This window comes from Cyclopterus lumpus, chromosome 15 (assembly GCF_009769545.1).
Source record: "Cyclopterus lumpus isolate fCycLum1 chromosome 15, fCycLum1.pri, whole genome shotgun sequence".
Classification (NCBI taxonomy): Eukaryota; Metazoa; Chordata; class Actinopteri; order Perciformes; family Cyclopteridae; genus Cyclopterus; species Cyclopterus lumpus.
In genome coordinates, this window is record NC_046980.1 from 23,746,343 (window position 1) to 23,765,196 (window position 18,854).

General features: G+C 40.3%; 1 protein-coding gene across 1 annotated transcript in view; it reads left to right on the plus strand.

Annotated features, from left to right (window-relative positions):
• col13a1 (collagen, type XIII, alpha 1) overlaps positions 1 to 12,080 on the plus strand; it is a 102,227-nt gene extending 90,147 nt beyond the window's left edge. Inside the window, exons 33-38 of the mRNA XM_034552319.1 lie at positions 4,368 to 4,421; positions 4,514 to 4,567; positions 5,100 to 5,135; positions 8,336 to 8,422; positions 11,429 to 11,467; positions 11,563 to 12,080. Coding sequence (XP_034408210.1) covers positions 4,368 to 4,421; positions 4,514 to 4,567; positions 5,100 to 5,135; positions 8,336 to 8,422; positions 11,429 to 11,467; positions 11,563 to 11,565 — 273 coding nt within the window. The 3' untranslated portion in view covers positions 11,566 to 12,080. The remainder of the gene's footprint in view (positions 1 to 4,367; positions 4,422 to 4,513; positions 4,568 to 5,099; positions 5,136 to 8,335; positions 8,423 to 11,428; positions 11,468 to 11,562) is intronic.
• The last annotated feature ends 6,774 nt before the right edge of the window (positions 12,081 to 18,854 follow it).

The following is an 18,854-nucleotide window of genomic DNA, read 5'->3' on the forward strand; positions in this document are numbered from 1 at the left end:
GCCATCTACTGGAGAGCGCCGGCTCTCTTTCTTTTTAAATGGTCAGTTTGTAATGTTATTCAATTCAAGTCAGTTTTATTTTTTATGAAGCCATTGGTTTAGTGAAATATGATGATTTGTACAACTGCTTGTGTTTATTAACAAATTATGTTATTTGAGGGGGTTTTTTTTATAGTAAATTATGGCACAAATTTACAGATTCAAATCCCTCTCTATGTATTTGTGCTATTCGTGTTTTACAAGTTGCGTAACTTTGCGAATACGTACAAGACTGTTTTAACACCACAGAAGCCCAATAAGTAGTAAATATGATCTACTTCTGGAAAAGAAAAACATGTCATGAAGAAACAGACAAACGGGTCTACAGTATGTGTTTGCAGGACATATACAGTATATATATAATATACATAAATATATATATTTATATATTATACATGTATTAATATATATATATTCATGTATATTATATATATATATATACATATATATATATATATATATATATATATATATATATATCCATGATTTCAAACTGATGAAGGTTAAACGATGAAGATAGAAGCTCAAGTCTCCAGACCCCAGTGTAAGTGAACCACCACCTCCACTGATGGAGATAGACCCTGTTCCTCTTCACTAGTCACTATCACACGACGTTGAACCACGACCAGCTCCAGATCCACTGAACCAGCCTGAACAGGAAGGACACCTGAAACCACTGATGAGGGTCTCTGGAGCAGAGCCAGATCGCTGTGGGACCCTGGTCAGAGCAGGACCATGCTGCGCTATGATGGGCCGGTCTGCGTTTGGGGGGCAGGACGTAGCAAAGGGTCCATGTTAGCTTTAACATTCTGACTAGTTATCAGTGTGTTCTTCATTGTTTGTGTCTGGAAAGTTGTGTTGTGTTATGAACTGGGTTTGAACGTGTTTTAGTATTTGCAGCACGCTTATTTTTGCATTCAATTTGACAACACACTCCTTTTCTCCTGTCATCGGGTATTGTTTTTCACGCGTATCATCGGTGCCCGCGGTTACCGTGGAGACCAGAGTGGTGAATGAAAAGCTCCTGAAAACACAAGATGGTGGACCTCGACAGTTAGTGGACAGGTCGTTTACTTGTGTCGCTGTTTATTGGTCTGTCAGACATTAGTCTATGCTGACTCAGTCCCAGACCCCGTCCTGCTGGCCCACATAGAGCAATAAATGGGGATTACTCCGCCACAGAAAATAGTCCCAAATAAATGCACTGCTCCTTCCTGTTTTAAGTAACGTTCGCTAAAACTACAGAGACCAGCTGTATAAGCAAAATAAAAGCAAACGTCTGTGAGCTGTTTATACAAACTGACACACAGGGTGGAAAAGTGACAATCGATTGAGAGACAGACTAACACACACTGAACACACTCGATGTACAGAGCATCACTCAGGACTGCACTCGAGATCATCATCCCCCAGAAATGACTCACTCACTCACTCTACCTCCACCTCCACCACTTCCTCACCCTTTATTTGTCATCATCTGAATGTGTTTTTGAAGTCACTTGAGTCACAGCTTCACTCACCTACCCCCCCCCCCCCCCCCCCCCCCCTCCTTCCTCCCACCATCTCCCCCATCATCTCTGCTCTCTAACTGTGTACAACGCTATACAGGGGGCTCATGGGTTAGACGGCAGACCGGGTCCAGTGGTGAGTGGCACAAGTCCTGTTCCAGTCCCCCCCCCCCCCACCCTCCCTCCTCCTCCTCCTCTTCCTCCACCCCCTGCTACAGCTTGCTTTATGTCTGCTTGTCATATCTGCTTGCTTTCCTGCTTGTCATGTCTCTATTCCTTCCTGAAGTAGCTCTGTGAGGACAGCACTGTTCAGGGTTGGGTTCTGAGGACTCCATCTACTCCATCTTTATGCCCCATGATTTGAATCATCCTTTGAATCCTCAGTCCTTTGAATCCTCAGTCCTGTGAATCCTCAGTCCTGTGGATCCTCAGTCCTTTGAATCCTCAGTCCTTTGAATCCTCAGTCCTGTGGATCCTCAGTCCTTTGAATCCTCAGTCCTTTGAATCCTCAGTCCTGTGGATCCTCAGTCCTTTGAATCCTCAGTCCTTTGAATCCTCAGTCCTGTGGATCCTCAGTCCTTTGAATCCTCAGTCCTTTGAATCCTCAGTTCTGTGGATCCTCAGTCCTTTGAATCCTCAGTCCTTTGAATCCTCAGTCCTGTGGATCCTCAGTCCTTTGAATCCTCAGTCCTGTGAATCCTCAGTCCTGTGGATCCTCAGTCCTTTGAATCCTCAGTCCTGTGGATCCTCAGTCCTTTGAATCCTCAGTCCTGTGAATCCTCAGTCCTGTGGATCCTCAGTCCTTTGAATCCTCAGTCCTGTGGATCCTCAGTCCTTTGAATCCTCAGTCCTTTGAATCCTCAGTCCTTTGAATCCTCAGTCCTGTGGATCCTCAGTCCTTTGAATCCTCAGTCCTTTGAATCCTCAGTCCTGTGGATCCTCAGTCCTTTGAATCCTCAGTCATGTGGTTCCTCAGTACTATTAGAGTCCTTTGAATCCTCAGTCCTGTGAATCCTCAGTCCTGTGAATCCTCAGTCCTGTGGATCCTCAGTCCAGTTGATCCTCAGTCCAGTGGATCCTCAGTCCTTTGAATCCTCAGTCCTGTGGATCCTCAGTCCTGTGAATCCTCAGTCCTGTGGATCCTCAGTCCTTTGAATCCTCAGTCCTGTGAATCCTCAGTCCTTTGAATCCTCAGTCCTGTGAATCCTCAGTCCAGTTGATCCTCAGTCCTTTGAGTCCTCAGTCTGTGGATCCTCAGTCCTGTGGATCCTCAGTCCTTTGAATCCTCAGTCCTGTGAATCCTCAGTCCTTTGAATCCTCAGTCCTGTGAATCCTCAGTCCTTTGAATCCTCAGTCCTGTGGATCCTCAGTCCTGTGGTTCCTCAGTCCTGTGGATCCTCAGTCCTTTGAATCATCAGTCCTTTGAATCCTCAGTCCTGTGGATCCTCAGTCCTGTGGTTCCTCAGTCCTTTGAATCCTCAGTCATGTGGATCCTCAGTCCTGTGGTTCCTCAGTCCTTTGAATCCTCAGTCCTGTGAATCCTCAGTCCTGTGGTTCCTCAGTCCTTTGAATCCTCAGTCCTGTGAATCCTCAGTCCTTTGAATCCTCAGTCCAGTGGATCCTCAGTCCTGTGGATCCTCAGTCCTGTGAATCCTCAGTCCTGTGGATCCTCAGTCCTTTGAATCCTCAGTCCTGTCAATCCTCAGTCCAGTTGATGCTCAGTCCTGTGGATCCTCAGTCCTTTGAATCCTCAGTCCTTTGAATCCTCAGTCCTGTGGATCCTCAGTCCAGTGGATCCTCAGTCCTGTGGATCCTCAGTCCTGTGAATCCTCAGTCCTGTGAATCCTCAGTCCAGTTGATCCTCAGTCCTGTGAATCCTCAGTCCTGTGAATCCTCAGTCCAGTTGATCCTCAGTCCTGTGGATCCTCAGTCCTTTGAATCCTCAGTCCTTTGAATCCTCAGTCCTGTGGATCCTCAGTCCTTTGAATCCTCAGTCATGTGGTTCCTCAGTACTATGAGAGTCCTTTGAATCCTCAGTCCTGTGGATCCTCAGTCCTTTGAATCCTCAGTCCTGTGGATCCTCAGTCCTTTGAATCCTCAGTCCTGTGGATCCTCAGTCCTTTGAATCCTCAGTCCTGTGGATCCTCAGTCCTTTGAATCCTCAGTCCTTTGAATCCTCAGTCCTGTGGATCCTCAGTCCTTTGAATCCTCAGTCATGTGGTTCCTCAGTACTATGAGAGTCCTTTGAATCCTCAGTCCTGTGAATCCTCAGTCCTTGAATCCTCAGTCCTTGAATCCTCAGTCCTCAACCCTGCCTCACCGGTTCCCTGCCTCGTGCTTCTGTATCAGCAGTGGGCTGCAAAGCTGCCATTGCTGAGCCCTCTGGAAAAGGAGCATGCCGATATGCCCTTTCTGCATGTTGACATGTCATACAGTACATTTGGATCGCTGTGCTCCATACAGCACTGCATATTCTGGATATGCCTGAGATGCAAGGTCTTCCTCTCCAATCCTGAACGATAACTGCAGCTGTTGACATCTTATTCATTTCCCCTCATTTTTAACAGTTTGACCAGTAGTCAACAAGCTTGGTGTGTTAATGCTTCAGGTGTCAGGACAGACAACGACGCCCTGTCTCTCCAGATTACTACAAAATGTATCTTAATGATCCATGAGAGTACCTTTTGTGACATCTGTTCATTTCCACCAGAAAGCTTGTTGATTTACTGATTTGAGGCCTTTAGTGATGATATCTTATCTGGAGCTATTCTGTTTGTATTTACTGATTTAGGTATTTATTTCCCCTGATCTGTTTTAAAGGGTCTAATAGGACCAGCAGGTGTGTCTGGACCAGCAGGACCAAAGGGGGAGAGAGTGAGTACCTTTGTGTGTTTTATTCAATTTTTAATTTCAATAACTATCGTTTCAGGAGAATATACGTTTTATATGTTCTCTCGTCGCTACAGTGTGAAAAGGGAGATGCAGGATGGCCAGGACCAATCGGACCTCAAGGCATCCCTGTAAGTCTCCATTTCCATTTTAAATATCCATCACAATATCACTGAAATCTGCATGCCCGGAACAATAACTGTGTTTTGCTCATGGGAGAAGAAGTCTCCGTACATTTAGCCAACAAACCTACCATGTCATGGTTTGGTTCAAATAAAACCTTTCTGGCATAAATGTTATGCCCATCATGCAATGTGCATATGTCTTCATTCCAAAGGCCTCAACTCCATTAGAGGTGGTTTACAAAGACCTAAAAAACAACTGACTAATATTTGCTTGTTTGTCGTCTCACCCAGATGAAAAACCTCATCATCACTTTAATTTCTGTGACCATACAAAGATAAATGCATGTGTGAAGTGTCCTAGTGCATCAAAGCTGTGTGGTTGAATGTCCTTTAGCGATCCTTCCACACAGTGCTCAGGTCTATTTGAAGATGGCTCTACGATGGCAAACAAGCATATTTCCCCAAGTGTAGTTATTATGCATATTTGAGAGACAAACATGCAGAGCAAAGACAACATTTTATTATTTTTTTTTTGCAGGGTTTAGTTGGACCACAAGGACTCAAAGGGAACCGGGTAAGATGCCACCTACATTATTTTCCATTTATAAAGAGAGCAGAACCAAGGACATGATTCTGTCCACCGGAGACGCCTCAGTTTTAAATGAACCGGTCACTTCTGTGCTCATTACATTTGAACTGAATTAAACTCTTTATGAGTCATATTTGCATCCAACACATTATTTTACCATTATGGTTGCAACTGCCTTGTTGGGCCATAAAAGGTCACATGAGCAGAACTGTGACGGCTTCAAAGACGCTCTCCAGCAGCAGAGAATTAAAGAGCTGAATATCAAAAACCTGTATTTTCTCTTTGAAATCAAGCATGAAAAGAAAGCCAGATGAGTCAGTTAGTTTGCTTTGATTTTTATTTATTTTTTATGATCCTGAATAATTCATGTCGAGATGCCTTTCTTAGGCTAATGTATTCATTTTGCAGTGGCTTTGTCTTGAGGGTCAGAATAAACTTTCAGAGATTACATGACATGAATAAAATTGACAATAGTCCAGAAATTATTTTATTTTATCAAAGAAATAATTCAGAATAATGAATGAATGTTGTTAAGTGACCTTGGAGACAGCTTTGTTTGCCTCAAACTGTCTTTTATGTGACATCATGTTGCATGTTCAGATTGAGAGATGGATATCAGTCTTATGTTGAAACAGCTATAATCAATATTTTAACATCACTGAATCATATAAAGGATGATCTTATCTTGTGTTTGATGAGCCAAAGGGAAGTCACGTGCAGGTTTTCTCCCGTCCGTGCACATCCAACGTGCAGATGGTCGGAGTAGTTTTGAGAATGTCGGCTTCTATAAAAGATCCAAATGTTTCCTCATCACAATTCTGTGTCATGCGGAAAGAATAACCCAGAATTAAGGGGTGAGATGTTGGTCCACAGAGAAATATCAAGCTCTAGCCAGAAGTTATGACTAGATGGGTGAATTGTTCACTTTTCATCTTCATCCAGAACCACGCTAGCTCTTCATCCCTGATTCCAGTCTTTGAGTTAATCCAAGCCAATCACTCTATGTACTTTATAAGATTGATATCCATCTTCTTAATCTCAGAAATTAAGCAAATATGCATATTTCCACAATTACTTTAATTGGTATTGAATATCAAAACAGCCCTGCAAAATGCTTCTGTGTAAAACCTGTAATTCATCTCCAGAGAATCTGTTTTTAATGTCCACATACCCTTCCTCTAAGAGAATGTTTCTGTTTCCTTCCCATTAACCTGTGACTCTTTTTAATATTTCCACTCCCATCTTTTAAGTCTGCACATTTCATAAGCGCTCTCAGCACATTCAACTGGCCTCTTGTCAAACATGTCCGATGCTTCAGAAAGCAGACGAACACCATTCTCGGTCCGGTTGAAAGTGCTGAAGGCAAAGCTTTGGGATGGAGTGGCTGTTTTCACTCTTTGTCCTCTCCCTTTGTTTCCGCAGGTCTTCCTCTCCCCTTTTCCTCCCCTCCACCTTGCTCTGTGGCCCGTGGCTCTTTTTGTTGCCGGGGTTGCCCTCTCTCCCTCTCACAAACCTTGGCCTCCTCCTCCTCCTCCTGCATTCTAATGTAGTCCTGGGTTAATCTCCCTCCTCTTACACCTCCTCCTCCTCACTTCTCCTACTTACCAATGCCTCTTCCTTGCAAGCCTCCATGTCGTCCCTCCCCTGAGCCATACCCCAAACCCTCCCACCACTGTTAAAATGTATGCTACAAAAAGGGTTGCATGTTTATGAGCCCATCATTCTTAAGACAGTTTAATTTCTCAGTGTCGTTGAACAATCAGTGCCTTTAAAACTGATTGTTGCCGTATTTCGAGTCCCCGGCATGATTTGCAAACTACTAAAAGGTCATTCAGAACTCAACTCTATCAATCTATCTAGTGGACCCCAGGAAGATTGGGGATCCAGTTAATAAACTAAACCCAACTCTATCAAAGAACAGCAAGACTGCGTAAAGACAAGTTGTGTATCACTTTGTGTCACAGCGACCGGTCTCAGGTCTGAATGTAAGTCAACACTCACAACTGGCCTTTGTCTTTGAGCCCAAACCATTTCTGACAGAAGCCTTATACCTGAAGAAAGTCTCTGATATATAGATATAGATTCCACAGCAGTGGGAGAACCCTGCAGTCCGGCTGGATGGTTCTGGACATTGCATTCACATGCAGAAAATATTCAGTTTGTTTGCCCTTATTCCGATAAAAACAAACAATTCACATAAGTCATATTCTGAGTAACAGTGGAATAACAGTGTCACTGTGTATTCCCCGTACATACACACATGCATTCATCTGACCCCTGAATCTGAATCTCTGAACAAACAGGCAGCAGTCAAGTCGCATTGTGAGTAAAGAAAAGTAATGCGTGGAATACATTTTCTTATTACTGTCCATAATGAGTCCGACAATGAGTGCAATGCTAATAATGTTTTAAGTTTGACCAAAATAATCCAGCACCAACTTCATCAGTGGGATAACAGCGTGCCTTCCAAACCTGTTCAATATTAAAAATGATTTAGTAAAAAACAAAGCTGAAAACAAACAGCAGTCAAAACTCTCTCCACTCAGATCACTGTTGAACGTCTCTTCCCACAATGCACAGCGAGACTTGTAGTTGACTGCGCTCCAAATGTTTAAATGTAGTCTGTCACATCCTTAAATCCCTGAGTTTTTTGTGAGATTTTAACATTGTTTGTAATAATGACTCAACTTAACTGTTTCATGTCCAGGAAAGAATTCCTTTCAGTCCATCCACCACTTCATTATTCTGGAGCTTTTATTTTTGGACATGATCCTGTTGCTTACTTTCATATCTAATGTTTAGATGAAATTATCACTCAGCTTTCTCATTTCTTACTCAAGTCTTCCAAAATCTGCGTTTACTGGAGCTGCAAACCCACATGAACCTGCTCACCAACTGCTTTTGGCTTAAACCCTCCTCCCTAACTCCCTCTACTTACCTTCCTTTTCCTCTAAATGTACATCACGCAATCATATTGTCTTTTGGAAATAGCTAAGGGCACACAACCTGTCAGTGAATTAAGATAACTTGTTTTCTTATTCTGTCTAAATGACATAAAAGGAAGAATACCTGATAGATGAAACCTTACCAAAAAAACAAAATTTTCTTCAATAAAGCTGATTCTGATGTGTGGCTTAATGAGGGAGGACTAAAGTTTGTCTTTTTTAATACGCTGTTGTTTGCAGGGAGAGAGGGGCAAGAAAGGCAACAGGGGGACCAAAGGGGATAAGGGAGACCAAGGAGCACCTGGATTAGATGCCCCCTGTCCGTTGGTATGTCAGGAGTCCGATGTGTAGCCAAGAGGCTAAAGGAAGTAGCACTGGCTTACAATGCGACACAATCCCAGATGTCCTCAGTTTAACTGAAGATTTGTATCGACAGTCCACTTCCTTTTGGCTCTGGTTTTCAGTGTTTCTAATGAACCTCAGGGAGGGTTTGGTCCAAGTGTCCACTGCAGCCTGTCAGAGGTATGGGCAGATATGTGATTGAATTGATGCCATCCTAACTGTAAAACCTCAAAGGTTTCAGAGGTTTTAAAGCATACAGGTGAAAAATTACTCGGAAGGACCACAGACCACAACTCTGCCTGAGGAACCTCTTTTTTCCAGAATGAGGCAGACAGGAACCAGGCAGCCACTGCTGATGAGTATCAACAGATACCAAAGCATGTTGCTGTTGGAGACCCTCAAACTAGAGTTCTGCACAAACCCGAAACTTAGACTGTAATCCTGCCCAAAACCATTTAATATCTAGCCCAAATAAATGTTCTATGTACTTCTAATTGGACCTGGAGCAGATCTGAAAACGTTTAGCTTTTGTCATCCACTACTAACCATTAGCCAAACTAATGGAACATATTGGTTACGCTCTGGCTCTATTCCTTCTACCCATTGAGCTCTCGAGACTTGCAACACATGGCACCTGAACAGACCTGAATCCATCCCTTTCAGCCATGTATCTGTCTGTTTTTCAGTGGCAGCAGGTAGACCAAGGTAGACCACATATCCTTCTTCCCAGCCACGTCAGCCAGTCTGTCCCAGGGTCTCCTCCTTGTCCTCTAAAAGGCATCCAGGGGAAATCACAACGACTCAATGGAGCAATTGTCCAAACCTAAGCTTGACCCAAGCCCTTTATTGTGATACTCATCACAGTCTACCTCTGATGAACCTTTCAAAGGCATCTCAGTGAGCCCAGTTCCTGTCAGTCCCAGGTTGCCTGCATGTTTAGGAAACCTGCATCCCGTCACCTGGAGGACCGAAGTAGAGATCTTCTTGCCGTCAAGTAGCGGGAGACAAACCCTCCTCTGCGACCCATGAGCTGCAAAACTGGTCTTTAAATGGTTGATTTCACAAACAGGGTTTCCGAGGCTTTAAAGGGGAGAAAGGTGAACCAGGCTTGCCTGGTCTGGACGGGCTGGATGCCCCTTGCCCTGTGGTATGGTGCTCTTCTTTTCCCTTCACTAACCCCAGCATGCCTCTAGCTATCCTTACCTAAACCCCTGACTATGGCCACTGAGATGTTGCACTGTAAATGTACTCAAACATAAGATAATCCTTTATTAGTCCCGCAGTGGGGACATTTACAGGATGCTGCATGTTTGCATGGACATTTAAATGTACTTATTGTCATTGAGTCACCTCATAATAGGCCAACACCGTCTCAACTGACCTCTTGCAGAACTAAAGTGAATAGTACTCATTTAACTCAACCTTTCCATCACAACTACTTAATCTTTATGTGTTAACTCCACATGCAGGTATATGTGACTAATATCAGCAAACACACCAAGATGTAATCCTTATTTAAAGCCTTGCCGTTGTTAAAGTATGCTCAAGCCTTTCTTCGTAATACCTTGTTTCCTTCACCATCTCTTGCATGCAGCACCACTTTTCTCCATCTTCAAGGCATCAGAATACCACAGGTGGTGAGAGTCAGTAAGAAACTAGAAGGATCTTCTTGTTCAAGTCCTGGTATTAACATGGAACGCATCATTGCAGGACATTCTCTATCTTGTTTTGTATTTCCTGTGAAGACCTTTAGCCTAACAAAGCCAGCCCACAAGTATAGTAAGACAACTTGTTGCCATGGTTGCTGCTTTTGTTCATCAGCCTGATTTGGGGATGAGTTGGTAGAATTCAATGTGGACACTGCTGAGAAGATCCAGGCTTTCTCAGGAGTTCCTGGCACTGCTGAGGATTGTGAGTGGTAAAGCAGACATGCTGCCACATCACAAACAGGACAACAACAACAAAATGTTGTTCACATTGTGGAACTTTAGGAAATAACATGCATCTTGTTATGCACAGAATGGAAATTCTCCAAATTCATAGCAACAACTGAGTTTGCAATATGTCGTCTGGCTTTGCAAAGCTAATTGATTGAAGGTGGTTAGATTGTGTAATGGAAGGTATCTTGATTATGGTTCATAAACATCTTCACAGGTAAGGCTCTGACTTACACATCAACATGTCTGGAAATGTAAACAAGGCATAATTACTGAAATAAATGAAATCATGTTGCAGAATATTGGTAGTCTCTATTGTTCACCAATGGCAGCCAGTTATTGAATGGAAATGTAATCTGAACATTCAGTGTGTCATGATGAATCCTCTCCTGCAAAATGTATTGACAAAACCAATAATGTATAGATATCTAAATACAGAGACTGCTAATATTTTTGGTTATGATGTCATTTGTTTATTGTAATTATGCTCAAAATTATGAATTCATAAACTGTGGTACGCTGTAGAGTTGTGAATTTGGGGTGTCCTCTGGTTCTGGAAGTAACGGAAGTAACAAAAATAATAATAATAATAACAAAATAATTACTTAAACTACAAAAAGTAACCAATTAAATGTTGCATAGTGCTGCAGAAATGAGTCCGGAATGTGTTTTTCGTTACATGCCAGAAATAACGATGTGGTTATTAACATAAGCTGAAGACATTTGAACATGTTGTATTACGACATAAAATACACGAGAAGAAACTCCACTCAGGAATTTCCTTAAAAAGCCAAGTGTGACTACAAACTGCATTTATCTGCTGTACAATGACAATAGATGAAATATTGAACCTTGAAACCAAAAGTCAGTATCGATAACAAAAAGATCCAGAACCACAAGCACATAACTAGGAATTATATTTCTACTTTAACTTGGCAACAGACCTAAGATGCGTCGTGCAGAAATACTTCCAGAACTCTGGATCGCCATAGTAACGACTATTTGCACTTTTCTACTTAATAAAGACACTCCCGGTTTGTTTTTCTTTGTTCAGGGAGACGATGGCTTACCTGTTCCAGGCTGCTGGAATAAAGTAAGTTGAAGAGCTTGATTAGTTTTAATGCTCACATATTAACATGGATATTGGTACTAACGTGTGACGTGTTGCATTTTGCTTTCTCCTTGCAGTGACGATAACTTTGGAATGGCTTGTGTGATTGTACATAGGATATTTATTTTTTTACATTTTCCCAATTCTGTTATACGTGGGGGGGAAAAATTAAATCCTAAAAAAAATATATGGCAGCATTTTTGTACAGATGTTTTATTTTACTACGTATGACAGTGTTTATGTATTGGATTTTTATATCTATGCATTATTTTATTATTGGATTGAATAAGTAAAACATATGCATGATATTTGTGCATAATGTGAAGTGGATAATGCTTATTAACTTATTGTATTATCTTGTGTTGTAATAGACCATGCTGCACTGAGTTGTGGGGCTGGAAGATGATGTCTTCTCTGAACTCTCCTCTTTGTGATGAAGTGTTCATACACCAGGTTCAATTTGACTACATATTCACACAATGACAGAAAGATATTAAAAGTCTGCACTTTGAATTTCTGGTCACTCAAATTATCCCATTTAGGGCTGTCACCATGATAATAATATATATTATATTTGTGTCTGGTAATGGTGTAATCTGGCCATGGCAGCTGTGCATAACACACTAACTGCATTTTAAAGTAATATAATACAAAATGACAATGCAAACCTGATTTTAATGCAATTAAAATACTGACCACCTCAAATAGTTGTTTATATCGTACATTTTGTGTATAAATAAATAACAATAATTCATATGACTGTACATATTAGATGCATTTGTCCCCAATAGGGACAAAAGGTTATCAGACGGGTCAGAGATAAATATGTCCATTGAATAATTTTACTGTTAGCTAAATAGTTCAAATAAAGTGTAAAATAAATATATAGAATACAAAAATAAACATATATATGTATATATTTTTCACTTCCAATCAGAATAATATGTGAGGGAAAAGAATGTAAGCGCATTTATATTTCTTCTTTATTCTTTTACTGCCTTTTGTAGTTCATCAAGGCTATGCAACACCATGATTTCAGGGACATTCTTTTATAAAAAAACTTTATAACTTTATATTTTTTAAATATTCCAGTAAAATATTCCAGTTTCCTCGATAAACACATTTCAATATTTGATAGGTCAGCTGATTATTAACAAGAGATGCAGTACATAAATACCAAACTAGGTTTGAGGTCATTGAGAAACGATGTCGGCGTTCCAGCATTTGTGGAACAGGGAGCGCCGAGTTTGTTGTTTAAGCCACATTGTAAAATCTTATATCCAGATTAGTTTAACAATATAAATATGTTAGCCGTATGTTGAAAATATAAACATTGAAATATTGTTAACGGATATTTTAAAGTACCAAATATTGATATCTGTATTGGCCTCAAAGATCTAGGATCAGTTTTAGAGGTTCAGTTCTTGGACTTGATACCATTTTGTCCTCCACATCTTTCTACATTAAAGGCAGGTTTGTTTTTGTATTACATTAAACACAATTATGACATCACAATTATGACACATCACAAATACATACTGAACAATAATTCTTAACAATAGTAAAGATAAACATGGTTCACAGAGGATGATTCAGAATGATTTAGAAAAGTTCCTTCATTGCAAAAATCAGTTCCAACCTTCAGTCTGGAGACAAAAAACTATAAGAACGACCAATTTGCAATGGAATTAGCTGTGCATGCCATGCTCCTCAGAGGATGAACCCTTTCCATTAGAAATGTTTCATGTTCCATGGAACTACAATTGGCATCACTAGAGGCTGCTGATCTTGTTATGTTACTACACAAGTAATACAAAACCGTTATGAGTTCTGCTAAAAGCGATGATTTTGGACTCAGACCTCAAACAGGCATTATATCCACACCATGCCAAGTGTTCATCAGTCATTAGGGGACAGCCTTAAATCCAGTCTTTGAGATGTGATCTAGAATCAAGTGACCTATTCCAGACCATCACATGTTGCTGTCATCTCCAAACCCAACACGTGTTCCCTGGAGGAGGGTGTCAACCAAGGGCTCTTCATCATTTGAAGTCAATGTTTAGTTGTACAGCAGGAATGTTGATGTTTTATCTTCTCGTATGTGTGTTGTTGGACGGAAAGATCCCTGCTGACCCTTAAGGCGTGCTGCTGCAATCATTGCGTGAAAAGAAATGTGTAACCTGCTTGGACAATGGGGGTCTTCGTTTGTCTTAATCAGGAACTATTTTACTCACAAGCATTTTCATGAAGTAGCTGTGCTCATTACGCTAACCTCATTAACGCTACCGAGTGCCTCCCTGTTGACGAGAGGATGGACTGACTTTATCCATTATGTGCTGCTCTTTCACGAAGCTTCTTTGTGTGCTGGTCTGCCCGGATCAGATGATGCCATGAGACATTGTTGTGATTCTTGTACCTCACATTCACCCACACCTTAAGTCACTAGCTGGCCTTCATTCTGCTGTGATAGCAATCATAAATACTGAAGTCCAGATATGTGCTGAAATGTTCAAAGTGTTGATTGTGTTCAATAATTAAATATACATTTCTGAGAATGTTGGTTTTGTCCTCAAAACGTGTTTGAATCATACTCACGTGTCAATGTGAGCGATCGATTCTATTCATTTTCTGTCTTTTAGGAACTGTTCAGGTTTTAGGACGAGTTTCAAACTGCACGGCCTCTTGAACTGGTTTAGTCGAGACCAGTTCCCGTGTGGGAATCACATACAAGTGAAATCTATCAAAGACCTGCAGGTTTAATGAGTTGCACCAACAATGATTCATTTGATCTAAGATTAGTTCTAATCAGTGTTTTGCAAAACTAGATTCAAAGGAGTAAATCCATGATTTCATCTGGTTTTAAAATTAATAATTGTTGGTTAAAGCCGTCACATGTAAAAGTAGACAGGTGTGCCACAAACATGTATCAGTAGGTTTTGTATCATAACACCAATTTACATGATATGTAATGTAAACTGCACATTAACAGGCTTTCCATAGTGCAGTAGACTGTAACAGTTATTAGTCCTGAAAGTTCATGAATGATAAATATTGGTCTCAGGAACCGAACCAACATTAATCTGAAAGTTGGTCACGTGTCCCGGTGTGTTTGCTGATTGTCTCCAGAGAACTAACCCGTTGCTTTAAAGTTCTACTTGCTGCGTGCCTTGCCAGCATGGATTGAATGCTGTGGTTGTTTCAGCTTCGATTACTTGAGGTACAAGAACCAAAAGACCTTTCAAATCTAAAGGAAAGATTCCTCAACAAAACTCTACCCAGCAAGAATAAAGAAATACAGACCAGACTCCACCTGCAATGCTACCATGTCGGCAAAGATCTCTGTTTGGTTTCAGTTTAGAGGAAAACTTCATTAAAATATCAACATTTGTTTCACCCAGTTACCTTGAATTTACTCTCATGTCTCCACGGTGAGCAAATAATCAAATAACAGAATAAAGTGCTGATGAAATGAAGTAAATGGAGGTTTAACAACAGCAAAATTACATTAAAAAATGTCTGTTTAATATCTCTTACACAACTGATGCAGTATAACCCAAGTCTCATTTCTCCAGTGCCATGATCGCTACTTCACGAGCATCTTTACTCAAATCTAGCTGTTTAAAAGCGTGTGCAGGCGTCCTGCTCTCACCAGCCTCACTCCCAACCAACGCTTCAGGTAGCACAGCTCGGGTCAGAGCGCCTCGGCGTCGAGAAACCAACTCCAATGGAGACCCAGGAGACCAGAGTTCCTGTCCTGTGTAAAGCCAATGCTATCGTTAGATGAGTTATCGTTCTGTAGTTTTGTTACTTACTTTAGGACAGCAGTTGCGCAATAAGCATAGCTATTTTTACATAATCATACTCATTTGTTGCCTAAACCAAATTAAACTAAATAAACCTCTGTTTTGATAAGAGCCTGCATGAAAGAAGTGTAAAGCGGGCGTAGAGTCTCGTGGTTTGAAGAGCTGGGAGTGAATGTGTTGACCTACATGGACAAGGAGCCCTCTGAGGGAGTGAAGAGGCATCAATGAGACTTGGATCCTACTGAGTTGTGTGAGAGTTTTATAAGCTCAGGTTTTCATATCATTTAGCTGTTTTTAAACACAGCAACATTTACTTCAATTCAATGGGAGTAAAACAAGGTGTTCTTCAAGTGGTCTTGGGGGTATTCCTTTAATGGGTGTAACACAGTGGGAACCAGTGGAATACGGTGTTGTTACAGAGTACAACTATGTGGAGGGTGAGGTTGAAAGACACATTTGTTTAAGATTGTAAAAAATAAAAGGAAAGGTAAACCTGGAACTAAAGCTTGAATAAGTCTGGAAATGCACTGGACATCAAAGATAATTCCCTTTTCTGACCCATTCGAACGTCCCTGATCTCTTCTGCTTGTGTTATAACTTTATTCCCACGTATGTTTTAAGGGTCAACATCCTTTCCAACTGGCTAAGAAGTAGGGCCGCGAGAGACTGTCTCCATGACGCCACAGAAAAGGAAACTTGAAGAGTTTTCACCCAAACCTGGAGTTGGCATGTCAACGTTTTTTACCAGGAGGCTGGACACAGGGCCGGTATCGGTGGGGCTCGGTGAGGAGCACATCAACCTCCATCACTGGAGAGCAGAGACGTTGCACCGTCCTTTAGTTAGCTGGAGGCTCTCACTCATCACAGCCACAGAGAGACACTGTTTCTTTGACTGCATACCCATTGATTTAACTCCGACATGGACACTAGCACCTGCTATTCTTAGTGTTTGACGTGACATCAAAACTGTAACTGTGATAAAGAATTCAGAGCAGCTCACAGAGCAGGTAGATTCCACGTGTTTCCGAGAATAAAATACCAAGGGACCCTCTTGATGATTCCTTCAGATATTATCTGACTGACTTTTCAAAAATCCCTTTACATGCAGCTATGGCATTTTGTTTGAATGAATGTGCTGTATAGGAAATACACTTCATGCCTGGTCACATATTTGGTATTATTTGTTTTTGTTTTTATTGAGGTGTTAAAAGACACCATCATGTAATACAGTAATTGTAAGTATTGTACAATAGAAGACGAAGGATTGTATGTATAAAAGTACTCAGTCTTTGTAAATAAATTGCGTTGATGAAACACATAATTTCCAGAATAAGCAGTAATCATATGCTGATTATGTACAGATGATTGACAGTTGTGGAAAAAACACATTTGAGCTTTTATCAGAATTGCATGCAATCAAATATATTGCATGCAAATTGTATTTTTACTGAAACAATATTTTTTCAAATTATTAATTCTTTCGTCACTCTGATCATAAATTGATATTTAGTAAAACATGTAAATACACCAGAGTCATAATATTTTAAAAGCTGAAACTGTACATGCAAATAACCTAAAAAGTTCCCTTTGTCAGTGTGTCACACTTATCTGTTTCATTGAAAATATAATGTACAGAAGCATTCCTTGTGTCATATTGACAACTGCCTTGTAAACAGACCTGGTTTGGTTGTTGTTGTTATTGTTGTTGTCTTTTCAGTTTTTGAGTTCAGGAGTTTGAAATTGAAAGAAATGTGTTGCAGTTTCATTGTTTCAAAAACTATTTAGGGTGTGGGGGATGTACCTATTGTTCATTTGTAATCTTATTTAAAGGAAATAGCCTAAACAATGTTTTGTTATTGTAAGTATTGAATAATGTTCACAAGGTACAGCGAGCTCAAAGCACTGCAACTTCAGAAACTATGAGAAAAAAGACAAAATGCAAGCAAAGAAAGAAAGACTAATTGTTTTGTCCATTAGCTTGTATTTCGTTCATTTTAATGTGTGTTGGATAGAACAACTGATTGCATTTGGTCTGTTTATGTGTGTTCTTAAGTTGCAATGCCCCAAGCTCGCTCACCAACATACAAACGGATCTCAACCACAATTTACAATCAATAGCATCTGATTTTATGAAAACATTGGAGTCGATATTGTGTTGTTATTACTAAGTTATCATTTCAACAGTAACTTTCCTGTCAGGCAATGTAGCATTTAGAAAATAATTTATTTCAAAGATATCCTCCCTGGTTTTTAACAGAATCCAACAGCCCTCTCATTCCCATAGTCTTCATCTTTAGACACCATGGAAAGGAACGCTGGGTTGTTGTTGGGAACTGTAACACAATCAGGGACTTATCTTTAACATGTTATGCCTGAAAGTCTCTTTCTGTGTAGTCTCTGTTTTAAACTTCACGTTTCTATTTTGCACAAACATGGAACTAACACAGTTTTCTTTGTATAAAGAAAACAAGTTGTTAATTTGCTTTATTTACTTGGTTTTCTATGTTATATAGCCTATAGAGTTACAGTGTGCTCCACTGCTAACAAAGCTTTTGTGCATGAATTTGGGTTTAGGAATACAATTGTTATGTAAGTTTGTAATAGTGTGCGTTTTAATTAACCATTTACAAAATGCAACGCTGAATCACAACAAAGGCATTTGACTCAATAGGTACACCAACAGTTCTGGGTTTTGTATCCAACCCCTGCTACATTTAGTTGGTGTAACAGATGTTAATGTCTGTATGAAGTCATTTTTGAGTTCTTCAGGTATGCCATAATGCACTCAGGTATACGTCAGTCATAGGCCATTAGTCTGATGATCCAATTCATTGTTTCAGTCTAATATCAGGCTCCCGTTAGCTGATTTCTATTCAAGTAACTGAAAGGAACTTTAATTCTGTGTTGTTGCCCCTGTGGACAAAAGCGGAGTTGTTTTCAATGAGCAGCAACACCTCGTTTCGTAAAGATCTTGATCTGGCTAGCATGCGCATTTGTTTTGGAAGCGAGTGAAAGAATAGTTTTCTCTCTTCAGTAGCCTCTCAACTTCATACAAACTACTGAATGCTTTTTCGTCTCCTCGGGGCCTAACTAGGCAAAACACCAGACCTGAACCAATCAGAAATGTGGGCAGTGTTTCAGAGGCCTGGCTAGGTGGCCATTACTTTTTATATTGGAACACCTCGGAGTGCATTATTGTACTTTTACTATGACCTGCATTTGTATTTACAGCACCAGTTTCACAGTATTTTATTTAGGTCACACCGTGTGTATTTCAATTTGAAATGTAAAGTAGAAGTAAGTAAAATAAGTTTTCCTGCTTTATTTCATTTTATTGTAGCAATCTTGATGTATAATTTGTGTCAGTTTAAAATTCTGTACTTGTCAGATTTGAATATTATCTCAGATTTGGTGAGAGGGCATTATGTAGAATTTGCATGCTATTGTTTTTTCATCTTATTTCCTATATTAGTAACGTAACATTAGGTGTACTGTGCATTTGATGTTTTCATTCAGAAGAAATCTGCCAACATTGAATTAAGATGTATAAGTTTGTTTTCCAAGAT